The sequence below is a fragment of the Melozone crissalis genome, unplaced genomic scaffold, assembly GCF_028551555.1.
Source record: "Melozone crissalis strain CALT ecotype California unplaced genomic scaffold, PUWL_Pcris_2 ptg000016l_1, whole genome shotgun sequence".
NCBI lineage: Eukaryota > Metazoa > Chordata > Aves > Passeriformes > Passerellidae > Melozone > Melozone crissalis.
This window is the reverse complement of record NW_026535794.1, coordinates 48,517,294-48,537,641: the sequence shown is the minus strand read 5'-3', so window position 1 is coordinate 48,537,641 and position 20,348 is coordinate 48,517,294. Positions and strand designations below refer to the sequence as shown.

Below are 20,348 nucleotides of genomic sequence, written 5' to 3'. Positions count from 1 at the left end.
TGAGTCCAGTCTGAGCTCTTTGGATGTAAAGTCAGGCCAAAACCCAGCAAAGATGTTGCACAGATAATTCTCTTGTCACCCTGGGGACAGTGCTGTTGGCTGGCACCAAAACTGTTGAAGGTCAGAAACTGAACTTCTCCACCGATGTTTTCATACCTCTCAGTCTCCTTTTCTTTGAAACATTCCTTGAAATTTGTATGTTAATGCTGCTCAGTGTGCTAACCTTGTATCTTTATGTTCTTCTGTTAAATAAATAAAAAATAATTTAAAAATCAGGCAACTCAGCCCTGTAATCTAGGTTTAGTTTTTAGGTTAGCTTGTTACTTGAGTACAAGAGAAAATTTAGTCAGCACATAGCTTGCCTTGACCAGTGGTGAGAATAAAGATTGAAAGAGAAATGTATTTATACACAGCAGAGATCCAGGTCAAGACTAGAATTACAAATAGATTTTAAGGAAGGAAGGGACTGGGTGTATCTGGTTCAACACTGCAGTAAACAGAAGGCAAAGAAAAAGAGTGGAGGTTTCAATTACTGAGATGGAAAAATGAAACAGAAGAAGAAGAAGAAGTAGCAGCTTGAGAGAAGAGAAACAAGGCCTGCTGTGTGTTTGGAGGTGGGAACACAAATCTCTGTGGAAGAGTCCCTGCTGGTGCCCAGGCATGCGTGTAGCAGACTTCCTCTAAGCAGGGACTACATCCACAGTAGAACTCCAACTTCTCCATTTCATGTCTGCAGGATTTCCTCTGCTACCTGCATCAGTCTACAAAAATATTGTCTTTTCTGGTCAGTATAATAGCAACCAAGGCCTCACATTTGGTTCCAAGAGATGCGTTCTATCTTTGAAAGCCATAAAACTGTCCTGTCTTTTGTGACTGGATAGATTTTCGGTTTTAGCTGCTTCCAAATTAGGGTGATAACTGCTGATAATTCAAATTATTTACTAATATTAATCCTCTATAGCTAGCTGCTTACAAGATCTGAGCTACACATAGGTATAAACTATGGTAAAATAGGGAACACCTGTGTGTGTTATGCTTTAACATACTGCTCTTTCTGGGATTGTAGGTGAAATCACAGTTCTTGCTGTCTCACTCCCACCTTGTCAAATGTGAGTCACAGGTACTGGATAGTAAAAAAATCATACTCCATAGTTAGGGAACATACAGCATAATCCCTTTAATTTGCCAATCCCACCCACGCATGCATCATGAATAATTTACTAACTTCAGCCAGAAAATGGTCAACAAGTTTAGCAGAACTTTTTAGATTTTTGGACTACTCTTCTAATTACTTGATTGCAGGTTTCCTGAGAGATTTCTCATGCATTGCCAGGATGGAAGAGGCTGTCTGGACTCTCTGTTTATTAGAAATCATAATATATAGTTGCCTTAGTCATATCTATTAAGTATGTCTCAAAAGTAGACAATATACTTTGTATAAATTGAAGTAATATGTAATGGATTTCTGTGGAGGAATTTGGCAAAGTATATCACAGGCAGGCTATGACTTACCTTTTAAAACAAAGCTGATATTTATTTGGTTTGGTGCAAAGATAAGAGATTTATTATTATGAATTCAGGAACTTGTCATTATTCTCCTGTCCTGGTACATACCATTTTAGAAGTAAGTTAGAAGAGTTATTAAATAGCTTTGTCCCACTGTTTGGTCTAATTGCCCTCCAACACCTGTAGTGACAATTAAAGTAGTTGTTGCTTTAGTTTACTCCAGAAAATTGATATTATTAGCTGTAAAGCAACTTGGGAACAGCTGCAGAAAACCACAGGTAAGTCAAGGATCTGGCACCAACAGCATAAATTTTTCCTTATCCCAAATGCTTTTCTTTCTGTTTGACCATGCTGCTACTGACTGTCCTTTCCAAGCTTCCCATTGCTTCAGTCTCACAGCTTTTCTCAGAAGTCTGTGTTTCAAGGAATAGCCCCACATAATGCTGCTATACCTGGTTTCTCATGTTCTGCTTGATGAATAATGCCACAGCCACAGAGTCTGAATTCTTTCCTGATACTTTGACACAGAATCAACAAGCCTCTTCAGGAATTAGATCCCTGAAACTAATTTTTGCTTGACAAAGACCTGGGCAAGGCTTAATCTTTATTTAACTAAAGAGCAATCAGAAAGGAAGCACATAAGCCAATTAACTCATGCAGTTAATAAGAAGGATGTGAAGATGCTGGAGCAAGTCCAGAGGAGGCCACCAAAATGATCAGAGGGGTGGAGAACCTCTTCTATGAAAACAGGCTGAGAGAGTTGGGGTTGCTCATCCAGAGAGGAGAATGCTCTGGGGAGACCTTAGAGAACTTTCCAGTACATAAAGGGCACCTACAGGAAAGATGGAGAGGGACTTTTCACAAGGACATGTAGGGGTAGGATAAGGATAATGGTAATGGCTTTGAAGTGAAAGAGGAGAGATTTAGATCAGATAGGAAGAAAAAATTCTTTACTGTGAGGGTGGTGAGGCACAGAACAGGTTACACAGAGAAGCCGTGGATACCCCATTCCTAGAGATGTTCAAGATATTGATGGAAGAGCCTTTGAGTAATGTAATCTAGAGGAAGGTGCTGCTGCTCATGTCAGAGATGCTGGAGCTTGGTGATATTTGAGGTTCCTTCCACGCCAAGGCATTCTATGATTCTATGATATTTGGTTTTGGTTTTTTTTTTTCACAAATTCGCATTGATACTAAACTCTCCAAGATTTTAAAACTGTGTGTTTATGGCCACATTTCACAAAAATGAGCCTTAGTTTCACTGACGCAAGTTTCCCATTTTTCTGAAAGAAAATCAAGTGCTTATGTTCTGAATAGAGTTGCAGAGAGAGCACTAGAGGACAAGGATGAGGACTCTAAATACTAAAAATGATTGAATTTGTCAGTAAATTAGTTTATCATTTAGATGAGTCTGGTATCTAGAGGCCTGTCATACCAATTTCATCAAAATACGCATCCATAAAAGTCAGTTAACCAAAAAATAAGGGGAAAAAAAAGGATTTTGAACTATTGAGAATTTGAAGTATCCAATATCAGCTCCATAGGAATGAAACCTATGAGCAAAAAGAATTAGCTTTTATTCTTGTGAGTGTTGGGTGGTAGGGAGTGGGAATGAATATCAATAGTGTGAATTCTAAGACACAAAGGAAATTAAATATATTAAATATGAGTACAAAACAGAATATCTAGAGCACCTCCAAAAAATAGTGATGTTTCATTCTCTTCTCAGGGGTACAAAATGGACTGGTTGTGAAAGGAGAAGGTTTTTTAATTCTTATCACTAAAAAGAGAACTGAATACAAAAACCATGCTGCAAGCCATCAGACTTTTCCAATTTAATTTCCTGTATATATATAGATATCCAAAGATGCCTAAAGAAGCAAAAGTGAGTTTGAAATTTGAACATTTTGGCCAGTGGATGCCTCCATAGAAGTTTTTTCCTTCAAGGCCCTTGAGGAAAAGACAGGGTTAGTCCCACAAACAGAGGAAACTCCAAAGCTGATGCCATTGGGCGCTAGACAGAGCCCTGTATTTACAAAAACTGCTGCTCTCACCTTCAGAGAGCCTTGTCCATAGGATGACTGCCATTTGCCGAGGAAAATACAGCAGAGAAAAGAGCAGGTCTGCAGCACTCAGTAGCAGAAGGGGCTTAAAGCCCTGTGCAGACAGGAATAACCTTAATCTCTTAAAAAGAGATGTCCACCATATATTTCAAGTGTGCTTCTTTCCAATCCCTGCCTTGAAAAAAGTTCTGTTGACTCCGTCAATGATGCCAGTGGAAGCCAGGAATGAATCTCTGTGCTGGCAAGTCCATTATCCATGGTTCCAGCAGAGCAATGTAATTTCTGCTGCCTTTTCTGCTCGTTGGGAAATCTCTATGCTTCCATTATGCACACTGTTTACGGGAGTGAAATGCAATGAATGCTGTGTGTATGTCAGTTTATAGCCCATACTCTCAGCACATGGCAAAGAGAATATGTACAACCAGCAAAAATGCTCTCATGATAAATTGATCATGATCCTAAGTGCCATCAAACTGTCTACATAGATCCATCCAATAGCTTTCACAATTTCTTTGTTTCCTCAGTTCAAGGATTTGAGCAATTACTGTAATTGTAAGAATATTTCTACCCTAAAGCATAGATGGGCCATGCAGCTAATTAACATATTTTAACCTAACTCTGTCAAAATGGAATATGTGATAGGTTCCAATTGAACTGTATATCAGAGTCCTGTTGAATTTATCTTTCCATTATAACAAAAATAGATTGTAGAACAAAAGAATAGGATGGAGGGGAATGTTTAAAATGAAGTGATTAGCTTAATTGCTTTTTATTCAACCACCAGTACTTCCTAGAAATGAAGGATGAGAGAAGCCATTTATTTATTTATTTAACTAGTTATTTAACACAAGACTGAGAGAGAGAAAAAATTGCCTTAAGTATGATTAATAATAATTTGATCTAAAAAGTAGATGACAATCAGGGAGGAAGTTTAGCTATACATTTCAAATTTCATAGACCTTTGTGCTTCAATTGTATATTTTCAATGTACAAAATAGCAGAAATAATTGTAGAAAAATAAGCATCTTAAGGCACATTATATCTAGTTATAAACCTAAAGGCTTAATTAATCAAAAAATTCAAAATTTGGTTCCTTTATATGAGAAGACATAAACTGTCAAAAATAAATCCAGGGATTATGTTCTCAGTTCAAAGGAGGACACTGAAAGGGCCAATTAATTTTCTTCTTACTTTTTTTTTCCACTAAGCATGCTTTTAGGCAAGACTGTCAAAACATTGTAAGCCAGCAAAAACCCGTTGCTACCTATGAGAGGATAAAGATTAATTAATTCAGATGTTGTTTTTTAGATCCTCCTGATATTTCAAAATCCTCCTGATTAAAGAATGAATAAATAACAGGCTTTTCCTCTTTGAGCCTTAGGAATTTTTTTTTTTGCTTTGCAAGTTCAAATTTAACAAATTGAATAAAAATAAGATTGCATTAGAATCCAATTTTATTTTCAAAACTAAAGCTCTTAAACCACAGGTTTAAGGAATTTTACAATCTTTTAACTCCTTCTTTAAAAATGTGCCTTAAATTCTGTCTGGTAGCTAAGCTACTCACTCATTTCTCCAGAGGGGTGGGAATGAGAACTGGAAGGACAAAAGAGAGAAGAAAACTTTTGGGTCAAGATAAAGGCAGCTTAATAAGTGGAGGGGGATAAAGGGAAACATAAATTAAGCCATGCAAAAACAGTCATCACTCACCACAAAATGATGCCCAATCGGTCTCTGAGCAACAGCTACTTTGGCAAAACTCCCCCTTCGCAGTTTTAGCAAGGGCTACACCACTGGTATGTTATCAACACTGTTTTATCACTAATCTAAAAAACAGAGCAATTTTTCCCCATATGGGCAGCTATGGGGAAAAATTGCTCTGTTCCAGCCAGAGCAATTCCTATACTGTTTTCCAGTATAGGAAAAAAAATACAGCTGTGAAGAAAGCTATTTAAATATTCTGGATATGTAAAAAAATCTTAATGATTTCAAAATGAAAGCTTTTGTTTGGAAAAATTTTAAAAATTGAGTTGCAAAGCTTGTCTGGAACATGGATTAATCAAGGAAAAACATCTTTCTAGGTTAAACCTTCCTCTGAATGAACCAGTAAAGACAATACTTACTTAATATTTTCCTAAAAACATCTGTCTCTCATAACAAAACTCTCACTTGGCAGAAGAAGACAGGGCCAGAGTGGGGTATGTTAAAAAGTGTTTTGTCACTGGAAGATGGGGCATATCAGGTGAGCAGGGGTGTGAGGGTCAAACACAGGACTGAAAGACTTCCAAAGAAGAGCTGCCAGGAGAAGCTGGCAGTCAGTTGATGCCAAAGCTCCTCAGTGCTGGATCTGGCAACCTCCAGCGTCCCACCACGAGCTGTGTAACAGGAGAGAGCTTTGTGGAGAGCATGGAGTGGGAGGAAGCAGTAATGTGCTGGCAGCTGGGGCTGCTGTTCATAGGGACCTCAGCAGGTTGGGGGAATGGTGATCAGCCTCCCCTCTGCTGTAATTTAGTTAATTGTGTCTTGGCCCAGCAAGCTGTGTGGTTGTTGGTAAAATATGCTTTGAAAAGAAGAAGAAGAAGAAGAAGAAGAAGAAGAAGAAGAAGAAGGTAAGATTATGGAACCCCATGTGTGTTGTTTGTCAGAGCACTTTATTCTTTCTTAATAAGGGCTTTGGGTACAACAAATAAAGTTTGGATTAGGAACATTTAGGGGAAGCAGAAGGGCAGCGCCAGTCTCTTCTCTCCAGTGACCAGTGACAGGCCTCAAGGGAATGGCTTCAAGCTGTCAGAGGAAGTTCAAGTTGGACATTAGGAAAAGGTTCTTCACCCACAGAGTGGTCAAGCACTGGAACTGACTTCTCAGGAAATGGTCATTCCTGAGCTTGCCAGAGGTCAGGAAACATTTGGACAATGCTCTCAGGCACATGGTGTGATCCTTGGGGCTGTCCTGTGCAGGACCAGGAGTTGGACTTTGTACTCTGTGAGTCCTTACCATTTCAGGGTGCTCTTGTCCAGGAGCTGTGATAGAGGAGGTTTAAGTTGCATATTAGAAAAGGTTCTTCATCCAGAGGGTGGTGGTTGGACACTGGAACATGATCCTCAGGGAAGCGGTTGCAGGACCAGCCTGACAGGGTTCAAGAAGCATTTGTACAACACTCTCAGGCACATCACAGGTGTGATTCTTTGGGTGTCCAGTGTAGGGACAGGAGCTGGACTTGGTGATTCTTGACGATCCCTGCCAACTCAGGATATTCTATTGAGTCTGGGATTCTGTGGTATTCATTTCAGAGTTACGTAGCTGTGAGTCAGGAGGCCTACAGCTCCAACACCAGGGAAGGTGTTTGGATCCTCCATCCTTAGATTTTTGAAACACAACTGGACTCAGTTCTGGGCAGCCTCATCTAACTTTTGAGTTAAGCCCTGCTTTGAGCAGAGGGTAGGACTGGATGATCTTGAGAGATTGCTTGCTATCCATTTTTGGCTGTGATCTAAACTCATCTCAGCAGTACAGAGGTGAATCTTCTTTCCACACCTTCACTTTGTGTTCACAAGTTTGTGAAGGTTCAAGTTACTTAAATTGGTTACTAAATGTAGTTACTAACTGGCAGCAATTACTAACGTGGAACATTTTGTAACACAAATTTAAGTTATCATTTGCTCCTACGCACATCCTGACCTCCAGAACAAGATTTTGTCCTTGCTATTATTGTATCATCTCAGGATTTTTCTGTTCTAGCAAAAACACCCTTGACATTAAACTACGTGAAACCACCTTGGTCCAACATAATTATTACTTTTGTCATTTTTACTTCACGAGTACTGCAGTGGTTTCACACTCCTACACATTTTTTTAAAAGATGTTGTTATGGTGATACATTTCACACGCTGTATTTCTTTGTACATCTCTGCTACCACTCTTTTGTGTCCCCTGTGTACTTAAATATGCTCACGAGTGACCAGTTTGGGGTATTTAATCAAGAAACAGCTGAGACCTTTTTGCAGATTCTATTTTGTCACAGCCTGGATTTTCTTATTTCTCTGTGAATTAACTGCCTTGTCATGTGTTTTATTTGTTCTTCTAATTTTGCAGCTTCCTGTGCTTCACGTCCATTGGGGTGTTAAGTTTGGTGGTGTTTGCCATCCTTGTTTATTGTCCACACCCCACTGCTGCATTACAAAACGCTCTAACTCTTCAAAAGAACCAGGGAAGGCTCAGCCTTTCAAACTGCTTAGTTGACTGAACATTAATACTGCTCAGTGAAACAGGTATCAGCTCAGATTTACAGTCTCCTCTCAGTGGCAGGCAGAGTGAGAACTCCATTTTCAAGTGTGGTTATTTTTCATTTTGTTATTTGTGACTGAGTTTCCAGGCTGATTATTGTTGAGACAAAGTAAAGTGCACAAAAGTGTGCAACATCCTTTCAGCAGCCCTGAAAGGAGCATATTCTTGAATATCAGAGCAGTGCTGCAGTAAATTGCCTCTTTATTTATATAACAGAGCATACAGAGGAGATAACAGCAGAGCTAATGAGACTCTGCATATATATGGGTTACATTAGTAATGAGAAACAGCTCCACTAATTAACTCTGCTCCCTAATGAAATTAAATTCATACTATAAAAGACTTTTACAATAAAGTCAATACAAACCCAAAGTATATCAGTTTCTAAGTCCTTCATTATGGCAGGGTGACATAAACAATATCATGATTTTATATTGGCATGGGACAGTAAGCATTGCTGGTAGGCTGAGCTTGTTCCAGTTTCCACAAAAAGCCCCAATAGCTTCCTTCCTTCATCCCTTCCTTTCCTGCACACATGCAGACAGGTAAATCAGTGAACTATTATTTCTCAGTTTTTTAAGGTAATTTTTGAAAAAAACTTGATACATAATTTTGCCTATGTAAATTCATTAAAAGCAATATAAGCTCAAATTGTAACCTTGAATTTTCTTCTCAAGTGATGAGATGAATTCTTAGCAAACTTCACAAAGCTTATTCCCAGCTTATTATCTTCTGCTTGATACTCATTAAGCATCTCCTTACTATGCTGTTTGGATGCTCTGCTAGTTCTTTCCTTCTACAGTATCCTGGTTTTCCATGCTCGAAGCTGAGCTGAGACCACAAATACTTTAGTTCTTGCATTACCTAAGTAATGAATTTTGTTCCATCATGATCTTGCAATACAAAAGAATCATCAAAAGTGAGAGAGATGTCAAGAAGCTGTAGAACCACCTCAGCTAGGTTTTTTGTCATAAGTGGATGGAAAGCACAAAATTTGGTAATGCAGTCTTCTTGCATCATTATCACTTGAAGTTGCCCAGACACATGGACTGCATGTTGGCAGTCAATTTACCCTATGCTAAGCTCTCCTTGTTCAGAACAGACCAGTCAGGAAACCATTCCAAGTAGTGCCTTGTCTTTTCTTAGCACACTATGCAGAAGGATTTGGAGCGCTCAACAGCATCTCTGGTGATGTTTGCATGCTTAGATGAGCAAATGTTCCATGGCACAGTCGTGGCCACCGTGGCCATATGTGCTTTTATGATTATATTGCACATATCCTTGATGCTCACATGAAGGAGGCTCCACTTCTGTTTACCTGCTCTCAATCAACTTCTCAGTGTGTCCACACTAGAATTTCATATCTGAAATGAGGCACATAGTAAGCAGTTGATTAGAAATAATTAGGTGTATGTAAATGGAGAAAGCACTGACATATACACGTAGACTTAAAAAACCAGATAGGGTGTGTTCTCCATACTTACTAAGCAGATAGTATTCATGTCTCAGGTTTGACTTGGGATTCTGTATTTCTTGTCTTTATTCCAGCAATAGTTGCACAATACTCTCTCTTTGGGATTACGTACATGGAGCATTTCTTATTCTTTTTGTACAGTTGTTCTCTAAATTTAAGTTGAAAGTCCTGGGGCAACTTCAGAAATGATTACTCAGCAATTAAAAAGAAATCTGATTCAACTCCCTCTGTTTATGTACAACTGCTCTTGCACCAATTTCTGAAATACATTGCGGCCATATTATGAAACTATGCATTTTGCAAAAAGAATAAAATTTTCAAACATTTCTCAGAATGACTTCCAGTTATTTTACGAAATGACAGAAATTAATAGGCATGCATTATGCAAAATATCCAATCTCTAGTTTTTGAACTTTTTGGTTTGAAAGATAACAGAAAGAGCTCTTTTCATTTTATTACCCAGACAATTAAAAACCCCACAGTATATTACAGAGCACGCTGTATATTATATTTTCTAAAATAAAGACACTTCTGAGGCCAACTCTGTAAAATGTACAGGGGTTTTAAATTTTTTGCTCCTTGGACTGATATTTGACCTGACCTTCCCCATTAGAACAGTTGTGATAAAAGGTAACATTTTGTGAAATGCTGGAAACCATTAGGTATTTCAGTGATGACCAAGCAAAGGATGTCGTCCAGGGGTGTAATAAAATGACCATTATTTTCTGAAATACCTAAACCCAGCCATATTATTTAGCTGAAACTGTCATTTCATAAAAGAACTGCAAATTGCCAAGCTTTCTTTTTTTTTTTTTTTTTAATAGCCACTTTCACAGATTCATGATATTATATACAGGTTGTCTGCTGTTCAGGTTTAAAATTCTGAAGGCCAGTTTACTGTAAATACAGTTTTATTCTTGAAAGTTGAATTTAACTTATATACTGCTTTTCCCTATGTGGAACTCTGTGATTTCTAGTGTACAGACACATTTCATTTCATGAGAGGATTCTCCTTCAGCTGCTCCTTCTGTAGCAGAGGATAAGGACTGTGGTCTGTCTCCATGTATGTGGAATTTGCATCCATTTCTGCTTCTCTCCACGCAGCCTCCAGACACATGAGACTCTCCTCTCCAACGGTATGATTGAAGGCTGTCTGTCACATTTTCCCATTAACACAGACACTGCCTGCCCTTTCTTGTTTTCTCTCATATTTTTGTAGTTATTTTATGAGTGAAGTCTCTGTGAGCTCTTGCTCCCCTGAGGAAAAGCACTGGGAAGACAAAGTCCAATTCTCACATGCTGTCAGAGATCATGGTCCCACCACTCCATTAGGGTATGCCTCCCCCCTCAACCATGGGCTGGCTGTTGTGTTTCTCCATGCTGCAGAACTCTAAAGCAGATCAGGGGCCATGAGCTCTTTTCCATGAGTCCTTCCCTTAGCGTGTGTCCTGGATTGCCAAGCAAATTGTATTCTCTTTGCCATCTGTATGGCAGCTGTCTTCTGTTAAGAGGGCAGTTTCCCTCATCTCTTTCACAACCACTCCTCCCTCCAGGCAGACATGTGCTGATAACAGGCTATTGAATGTCACTGCATGACTGATAAGAACTACAGCATCCCATTGTGAGATGCTCTGCCAAGCTTTCCTACCTAGATGTAATCTTGAGCTTCTGGAACACCAGCACAGCTTCTCCACTGGATTTCCCAGAGGAACAGCTGCCTCTTCCACTGGATCTTCAGAGGAAAACTACACCCTTCTGCAGGATCCTGCTCCAACAGAAGCACACCTGACACTCCAGGAGGACTGCAACCACAATTCCAACTGGACTGCTACCAGCACCCTGACCAAGAGGGTGTCAGGTTGTGTTTCTGACTCCATCAGTGTTGTTTTGGTTTTACTGCATTGTTTATTGTATCTTTTTATTTTCTTCCCTATTGAGGAACTGTTATTTCCTGCTCTCATATCTTTTGCCTGAGAGCCCCTTAATTTAAAATTTATAGCAATTTGGAGGTGGGAGGAAGTTTACATTTTCCATTTCAGGGGAGGCTCCTGCCTTCCTCAGCAGACACCTGTCTTTCCAAACCAAGACAGCGTGTGTTCCCTGTCGAGCACAAATCAGTGTTTTGCTTCCTGCAGGTTTGGACGAAGCATTTGAGGACACTATCAAATTTCTCTGCCAACATTTCTCTCGCCTGTATTGTTGGCATTGGGCATGTGTCCCTTCCTGACTGTGACCCTGCTATGAGCAGGGTTGCCTCTGGATTTGGTAACTGAGCCCGCAGCTGGCTGTGCATGACCCTTCCCAGCTATGGCACTGGCACCAATTCCATTAGAAAGACCTGAGTCATGTGAGCCTACTGGTCCAAAGTTCAACAAAGGAAAACGCAGGGTCCTGCACCTGGTGAAAAATCACCCCTTGCAGCAGCACAGGCTGAGGGTCAGCCTGATGGAAAGCAGTTCTGCAGAAAAGGACCTGGATGTCCATGAGGCTGCAGGGCCCTTGTGGCCAAGATGGACAGTGGTATCCTGGGGTGCATTAGGAAGAGCATTGCCAGAAGGTCTGGGAAGGTGATCCTGTCCCTCTAATCAGGCCTGGCTAGGGCATACCCGGAGTGCTGTGTCCATTTCTGGGTTCTTTGGTGCAAGGAAGACATGGAGTTCTGGAGCAGGTCTCCTGGTAAAGCGCTGTGAAGATGAGCACCTCTACAGTTCCACTGAAGTCTCCCCTTTATGAGGCCAGGCTGAGAGAGCTGGACTTGTTCAGCCCGAGAAGTGATGTCTGAAAGAGGCCCTCATCAATTTTTTATCTGAAGGGAGGGTGCTGACAGGATAGAGCCAGGCTCTTCTCAGTGGTGCCAAGAGCTAGGACACAAGGCAATGGGCAGAAATCGATGCACAGTAAATTCCATCTGAATATGAAGAGGAACTTCACTGTGCTGTAACCATGCACTGGAACAGATTAACCAGAGAGATTGTGGAGTCTGTCGTACTGGAGATATCAACAACCATCTGGATGCAATCCTCTGTTATGTCCTCTAGGATGACTCTGCTTGAGCGGGGAGAATGGATCAGGTGACCCACTGTGGGCCTTTCCTACCTTACCCAGTCTTTGATTTTGTGATTCTGAGCCCCAGCCACATGTGAGAGACACATGACTCCTTGAGGGCACAGCTGGAAGAGCTGATGAGTGATGAGCAAAACCAGCCTGGCACTCCCAAACTGGAGGCTTTGCTAGGAAAGAGGGAAGTTACTGGTTGAGGGTGAAAGCAGCCAGCTGGCATGTCTGCTGCCTCACCAGAGAAAAAAGGATTATATTTAACTTATAGCTGGCCTCTAGGGAATGGACACTGTATTTTAGCTTTATTGGTATTTCTCTATTCAGCACAAATTTTGGTTTATTAAGCAGCTGTTCACAGGTGAGGAAAATTACTTCAGTGAGTGTCAGAAAGTTTCGTTTAATTTTCTTAAATTTTCGTCTGGGAAGTCAAGCTGGTGATTTATTAACGACCTCTTGACTTTTGAAACCAGTCCTTGTTTTCAATCAAGTCCTAGCCATAGGGTTTGCTTACAGGGAAAATGCACGCCAAGTCCTATTTCTCTGAAAACAGCAGAAATGAGTGACTTTACGGGTCAGAAATGTCCAATTCTGCAATTCCGTTGAGGCTTTTGTTCAGAAACTGCTGCTTCTGCTGCCTTCAGGGTTTTTATGCCCAGCTCTCTCTAACCCTGGAGAAAGCATAACGTGCCTGAAACCCCCAAACCCCTTTCTTGGCCTGCAGCTATGGAGGTACGTCCTTCCTCAACCAGTACTTTTAGTCTAAGGCACCCTGGTTATTGGGTATACATGGAAATGGAAATGTCAGGTGGCACAGACTGTAGAAAACTGCCTGAAAAGGAAAGATCAGTATCCTAAGGGGAATTAGACAAGTAGGATTACAGTTAATAAAAGCCTCAAGTCAGGATTGCTGCAAAATGCAGTCTTTGCTGTATTTGTCCTTGCCTTGGCTTGACTTTCCATGATTCCCTGGTGAGCTAGAGAGGGAACTGATGCAGCTGAAAGACACTCAGGAGGCAAATTCCAGCCTTATGGAAAGAACGATGCAGGAGTGGGAACAAGGAGGGCTGAGGGCAAGTTTACTCTCTTCAGTGAGAGTGCCACTGTTTAGCAACTTCAAGGATTAAATAAATAACCTGAGATGAAGGCCAGAGACCCAGTCACCTTGCTTTGTTGCTGTGTGGCAGAAATATGCTGATATTCTGCTCTCTTCTCCTCATTCCCAGTCCTGCTCTTCAGATCCTATCCCCTCTGTGTCCTTCTGTAAGAGTGTGTTTGTGATCATGATTGTTTCCCAGTCTAGTACTATCCTCTGTCATCTAGTCAGCAAAAAAAAAAAAAAAAAAAAAAAAGTCACCTTCATGATTGCAGTGCCTCTGACCAAGCAGATGGAGGTAACTGGAAATTCCCCTCCTTCTATAGTGGTCAACTCCTGGCACAGTTAAGGAACTTCATGCTCTCAGGGCAGGGGAAGGCTTTCTCTGCCAGACACTGGCTCTCACAGAGCAAGACAAGTAGTAGACATAAAGTTTGCATAGACAGTCCCATAAAAAGCATGACTTGGTGTTGGATAACATCAGCAACTTAAATCATGTGATTATTGGACCCCCTAATTAGCTTGTTGTCTTGCTGAGTTAGTATTAACATCATTAGCAGCAAATTTTATTAGGGGGAAAAGCCAATACTATTTTTGTGATGCTATGGTGCAGGCTACTGTGAAAGTCTGCATTTTTACAGGAATTAAATTCCTTGTGATTTTAACACATGGACGAACAATATTTGTTGGTCTGTATAGTTGGGAGGTACTGTTTTTAAAATCATGTTTTATGTTTCATTCCAAATTCAGATATAAAATACTTCTAATAACGTGCACTTTTGTAGGAGGGACTTTACTTTTTCAGCACATAGTTATTTTGTTTGTTAATAACTTTATTACAGTAGAAGGGTTATAATATGTTATAAAGCTAAGCAGTGCCTACAGAATGCATGCAAGACATTTTCTTTAACCAACCACGTTGCTATGGGAGGAAAGAAATATGTTATGCCAATTTCCATCCTTTCCCACCACAAAGAGAATATGATTTGTTTGTGTAGCTTTAAAACAAATCTGCATAATAGCAGTTTATTGCTTTCCTAATGACACACAGTTAACTAGTAATGAGCTACACATTCAAGTTGATTCCCTCCATGTTTTGAAAGTAGTTCCCCAACTACTGTTGAATCTGGCTGGTAGCTGTCATTCTTTTTACTGTGATCCTTTGAGAACAAACTCCTTCTTGGACAGATTTTTCTCAGGTACACACACACCGCAAGCTCTCACACTTCTTTCTTAACAAATGTGGTCCAGGCTGTTTGCCAAGGGTGAGCCATGAGAGCTGCCCAACACCTCACTTGCGTTATGAACTTCAGTGATTTCCACCTTCCGGTGCTGTGCAGCATGACTCACGCTCTGACCTGAAAATACCTTCTTACGATCAAATATCCTGATAGATATAAAGGACCTTGAAGGAAGAAGGAAGAAAGACAAGGTAGAAAGACTACAGAAGAGATGGGATCTCATAAAGTAATCATCTTGGTGGGACCAAAAGCAATGAGCACAGCAATGAGATTGCACAAGTACAACAAGATCAACCAATTGTTATTTTATTGCTGTCTGATGTGCAAGAGATGTTGAAGGTGAAGCAAAAAGGAATGGAAAGATCCACAAGGGTGAAAAGGTGGATTTCAACAGCATCATGAGGAGAGACTCTCATGGAAATTGATCAGCTGATAACCTCTAATTACTGAAATGATTAAATTATTATCCCACTAACTCTAGATGAAAAATGTGACCTTATGCAGATGGCAAGAAAAATAAAGATGTAATAGCCATTGATGTCTTGCATTAGAGGAGTTGAGATTTATATTCTTTTTTAGGGAGAGGTATGAAGCAGCTGAGCTATGAAAGTCTCAATGTCTTTGATGGAAATATTTTACCAAGTTTTTCATCTTTTTAGTGGAATTTATTTCTGTCCTCAGAGACAGCAAGTGGCAATGCCTCGCTGAGGTGTAATATGCTTTTTAGCTACACTAGGTCTATTAGCTTTTTCCATCCCTCCAATCCAAGCAGCAACATTTTCATTCCTTCCATCAGTACAGGGTACAAAATTTATAGAATGCCTTTCAAGCTAAACACACTGTGAGTAACTACTTATAAACTCCATAAATGCACAAAATCAACATAAGATTTACAAAAAAACATTGCTACCTTGGATACCTAAGATATTTGTCTTTTGAAGAGAAGACAAATTCTTTCTGAATGATCTAAAAAAATTGCCCTGACTGTAAAATATTACTTTTATTTGGAAAATTTTGTGAATAATAATACAGGCTTTTGTTTGAACTTGCAATGTCCATTTCAGTAATAGTGTATAATATTTTAGACATATTTTCATGATGTGAGAAAGATAAAATTCTTTTCTGCTGCAGTGATACCATCTCAAAAAGTGATTTTGAGAAAATATTTTAAGAAATAATTATCTATCACTGACTTAGTTTTAAATAGCTGGTTTAGTAGTTCAATTCACTTAGAAAGTTACTCTTAACAGTAAAGAAACAGACCTACTCAAGAAGAGCAATATCTTCCCTGATATTTTATGACAGCTTGTGGGAAATAAATATGAAATGTATGGGAAAATGATATAGATCTTTAAGTTTCAAAAATCTGTACCTTAGTCCATATAAACCAGCTTCCTTATTTGTGTTTCTACATTGCAATTCTCAAGTCTCCTCCTAGTGCCTTTGACTTCGCAAATCTTGATGTAAAAGCAGTAAGAAAGAAGAGCCCATGGCCTTTCTTTCCTCTTCTCCAGGTCCATCCACAGCTGACTGTGTAGCCCCATGAGGAAATTGCTGAGGTCACCTTCCTGTTTACTAGCTGAGACCCTGGGGGCAGTTTGTTCCATGACTTCAGGGAGCTGACATGCAAAGCCCTGTGCAGGTGTGCTGTACCGTTTCCAGTGCATACCCTCAACTTGCTGAGGAGTGAGTTTGCCATGTCTGTCCATCACTGTCCTATCCCAGGTCCTGCACATGCTGCAGGAGGCTGATGCTAGCAGCAAAACAACTTCCTGTAGAGCATCCCCACATTTTGCTTGAAGAAGCGGCTTCCACTCAGCACAAACGACAGCAGGTCCAGACAGCTCAGGGCAGTCAGGCTCAAAAAAACCTCATTGTAGCTTTCTAACTGGTTAAAATCACTCACATACTCTATGTAGTAGGCCCTGAACAGGTGATAGGGAAGAAACCAAATTATGATGATCCAGATGAAAATCAAGTTTTTCACCTGGGCCCAGAATTCTTGGTGTGAACAGAGGGAGGTGGAAAATTTTCTTGCCACTTTTACCAGGATAAAAATCTGCAAGCTCAAGAGGACACAAGAAATGAGGGCAACAGCTACAATTAGAGTGTAGTTCAGGGCTTTCACGCTCTTGTGCTGTAGCTCTTTTTGGAACTGGAAGCATGTTGTATTATTGTACAAGCCTGAGCGTCCGTACTCGAAGTAGAAGAGCGGCACCCCAAAGACCATGACAAAGAGCCACACCGCAGCGCTCGCCCCAATGGCGTGCAGCTTCCTGTAAAACTCCACCTTGTCCTTCCACTGAAAGAAGATGAGCCACCGGATCACCAGCGTGATCACATAGAATATGAAGGTCAGGTACATGTGGATGTGCACCATGGCACTCACCATCTTGCAAAATGGCATGTCAAATACCCACTTCTTTTTGACATAGTAGTGCAGGCGGAAGGGCACCGTGAAGAGGAGGAGGCTGTGCACCACCACCAGGTTAATGATGGCAGTCGTGGTCACAGACAGAGTGTTCATCTTGAGCAGCACAAAGGACATTGTGATGGACCCAATTCCACCTCCAGCCAGGGCAACTGAGTAGACCGTGACGAGGATGGCAGTCATGGTGCTGGTGTGAACGAAGGCGGAGGAGGAGTCGCTGCTGTTCCTGGTCCCTTCAGTCATGTTCCTGAAATCTTCCTGGAACATATTCTGGAAACGGAAGAATACAGGATGACTAAGACAAGGTAGGAATGAGATGGCCTGCCTAAAAAGCCAGAAGGACTTCCCACCTGTCTCTTGCTCAAGGAATAATCCAGAAATCTCACAGAAAACATGTACTTTTATCTAAATATCCTCCAGCCTAAGGAAAAATAGATGAGAAGGTTGGGCAGAGAATTGCTGTAGTCCTTATGACATTTCCAGCCACACTCCTAAAAACAAGCATGGATCAATAATATATAGGAAGAAATTATCCTTAGAGAAACTACATCATTGTGGTGATTTTGTGCTGTGTTATTTTTTCTCCTCTCTTCTGAGCATCTGCATGCTTTTACAGTAAAGATCAGAGATATTGTTTTAATTCTGCTACTCATTCATCAGTTTGTTTACTTGCAACACAAATCTGTCCTTCCTAGGGCCAGATAACAACCATATGTTATTCTATCTGAGATACAAATTCTGTTTGTTACTGAGAGCTGAGTTTTGAACACATTACAGTCAACTTCTCTATGGACAGTTTCTCTGAGCAAGGGATTAAACACCATGGATACCCAGACTCCATGGAAATCCTGCTTAGATCCTGCCAGGCCAAGAAACGTGGGCAGTACTGTCCTTATTCTCAGGCCATTTCAAATCTTATGTGTAGCAACTGGGTGTTACAAAATGGGCTGCTAGAAAACATTAGGAAAGGACATCCTGGGTGAGGGTAAATCATCCTGTCTGACCAAAGCAGAAGCTAAATGCAAGTAAATAGCAAGTTTAAAAAGTGTGCTATGCAATTTCAATATATTACTGTCTAAAAGAGAGATTAGAAATAAATTCTTATAAATCTAAATGCAGTCCCAGTTAGGATTTTAAGTACTACAAGATCAAATAGGAGGGGAAGAGTTCAGGTAGGGTGTTATCCTGAAGCATATTTGCATCTGTAAAAATGCCCAGGGGATGTTCACATTACAGTTACAGAAAAGAAGCAGGGAAAACTGAGCAGTGTTGGGCTCCACACTAACACTGGTTGTACTGCTACTGCTGCCTGAACTGTGATTTAAAACTGATTCTGGTAAGTCACCCATTTTACCAGTGAATCCCACAACACAAGAAGTTGTCTCCTGAGTTTTTGTGATTTTTTAATTTACTACTCAAATGCTTTTCACTTCAGAAAGTAGTTCCTCAATCTCTTTGTATGAATGATGTTTCAGCTTTATTTTCATTTTTTTAGGCAGCACAAACTGCCAAAAGTTAGGAGGGGAAAAAGTTCTTCAGCAGTCCACTCATTTTATGGAAAACAGGAAATGCCTATAACAGTTTCATAAACTGTTTTTGTTCATAGTGGAGAATGAATATCTGTCATGCACCTCAGGTGTTTTGTGTTGTTTCTTAGCAATATTTCTAAGCACTTACCCTCACAGTAATCAAGGTCTCTTCATACATTGAAAAGTTATTCTCTAGCTCTCCCAATGCACCTAAGACTCCAGATATCTTATTATAATCAGTATAAGTGCCATATCTCAAACTGATGCATTGATTGCTGGCATTACTGACCTTTGTGTTTGCTCTTGCATTTCAGAGTTATGTGGACAACTAATTCCAGTACATTAAGGGAATTACAATGGGTTGTTTGTTTTATCAAAGTCACTGCAGATTGGCACACTGCAGCTCTTGCATCAGAAATGGTGCAAGTTCCTTTCAGTTCTGTCCTCGTTTCTGAGTCACTTCATTTCGTCCTCACAACCATGCAAGTCAGAAAGGATTACCAAGAGCTCTTCATCAGTTTCTCCAAGTTGTTAAACTTCAGTTTGAAAAGATGTCTCTAAAAAGAGGCATTATCACACTGTTTTGATTTAAAACGCATATTTCAAGCTTTAAACTTTTTTAAAAGTGTCACAGAGGGAAAGGCAACACACTGGAAATGTGGCTTGGTATGAGCAGACCCCGCAGCAAGGCTGCACTTGGAGAGGAAAACCTCTTGTTGACACCCTTCAAAGGCCAGCAGTGAAACTTGAACTGAAGGCAGTAAGAACAGATAGGCAGAAGTCAGATACCTGATATTTTACTCAGACATTTCAGTGCAGCGGGCAGCAAGAGACCTATTTCTGTCTGCAAATAGGCAACTGAGCCACTGAAATGCAGGTTTCTGCAGAATTCTGCAGTCGTTGTTAAATCTCTCCATAGTAAGAATCTGCAGGAGATGTAATTTTTATTAATCTTCAAAAAAAAAAAGCTACTAGCAGCTGTGATAGGAGATTATCAGCTCCCCAGTAGCGCAGGCACCCCACTGAAATATCGTTGCTTGATGAATACTGAGTGTAACATAACACAGGGCATGTTTCACAGAGGAAATGCTGCTTTCTGGTGAAGTGAGGTTTCCTATCATACAAAGCTTTAACCTACTGACCTGAAATGCAACTTACAAGTCCCTTTGCCAGAATTTAGCAGGAGGCATGTGGAAAAAGAATTAATGTGGACCTCACACAACACAGCTGTTCTTGTTTCTGTGCCTTCCCACCCCCTCTAGCAACTGCCAGTTCAGTGATATTGCTCAAGTCTTGGAGCCAGGTTTGGTCTTCCTCTGTCTTGGGCCTCTCATGATGTGGCTGAAGTTCTGCTGGACATGAGCCTCGAGCAGCCACAAGGCAATAGTGGGCACCACTGCATTTGGATGCCACAGCAGCTGCTGGTGCCGAGGGCTGGGGGACAACTGCAAGAATAGCTGGTTTAGTTTGACAAAGGAGCTAGTTTGCCAACAGGCCAGGGGCTACTTTCTTTCAGAAATATGATCAGCAAGAAGATTCTTGTGCATTCAAGACTTGTCAGTTGTCAGTGTGGATAATGCCATGACACTCATTTCATGTGACTGTGCAGCACAGTCTGTGACATTTCCCTGGACTGCTCTCTTCAGGACAGGAAAAGCCATAGTGCTCAGTCCC

General features: G+C 40.6%; 1 protein-coding gene across 1 annotated transcript; it reads right to left on the bottom strand.

Annotated features, from left to right (window-relative positions):
* Window positions 1-16,467: 16,467 nt before the first annotated feature.
* On the bottom strand, window positions 16,468-18,983 carry LOC128935765 (probable G-protein coupled receptor 141). The gene is made up of 2 exons (XM_054274291.1): window positions 18,960-18,983; window positions 16,468-17,415 (listed from the first exon to the last, which is right to left on the bottom strand). The coding sequence occupies exons 1-2, from the start codon at window positions 18,981-18,983 to the stop codon at window positions 16,468-16,470; spliced, it is 972 nt and encodes a 323-aa protein (XP_054130266.1).
* Window positions 18,984-20,348: the final 1,365 nt, after the last annotated feature.

Excerpts from the sequence above, each read along its gene's own strand:
- LOC128935765 (XM_054274291.1), bottom strand. The coding sequence starts at position 18,983 with ATGCAAGAGCAAACACAAAGGTCA. Across the intron at positions 17,416-18,959 it reads AAGAGCAAACACAAAGGTCA|AATATGTTCCAGGAAGATTT; the intron begins GTAATGCCAGCA and ends TTCCGTTTCCAG.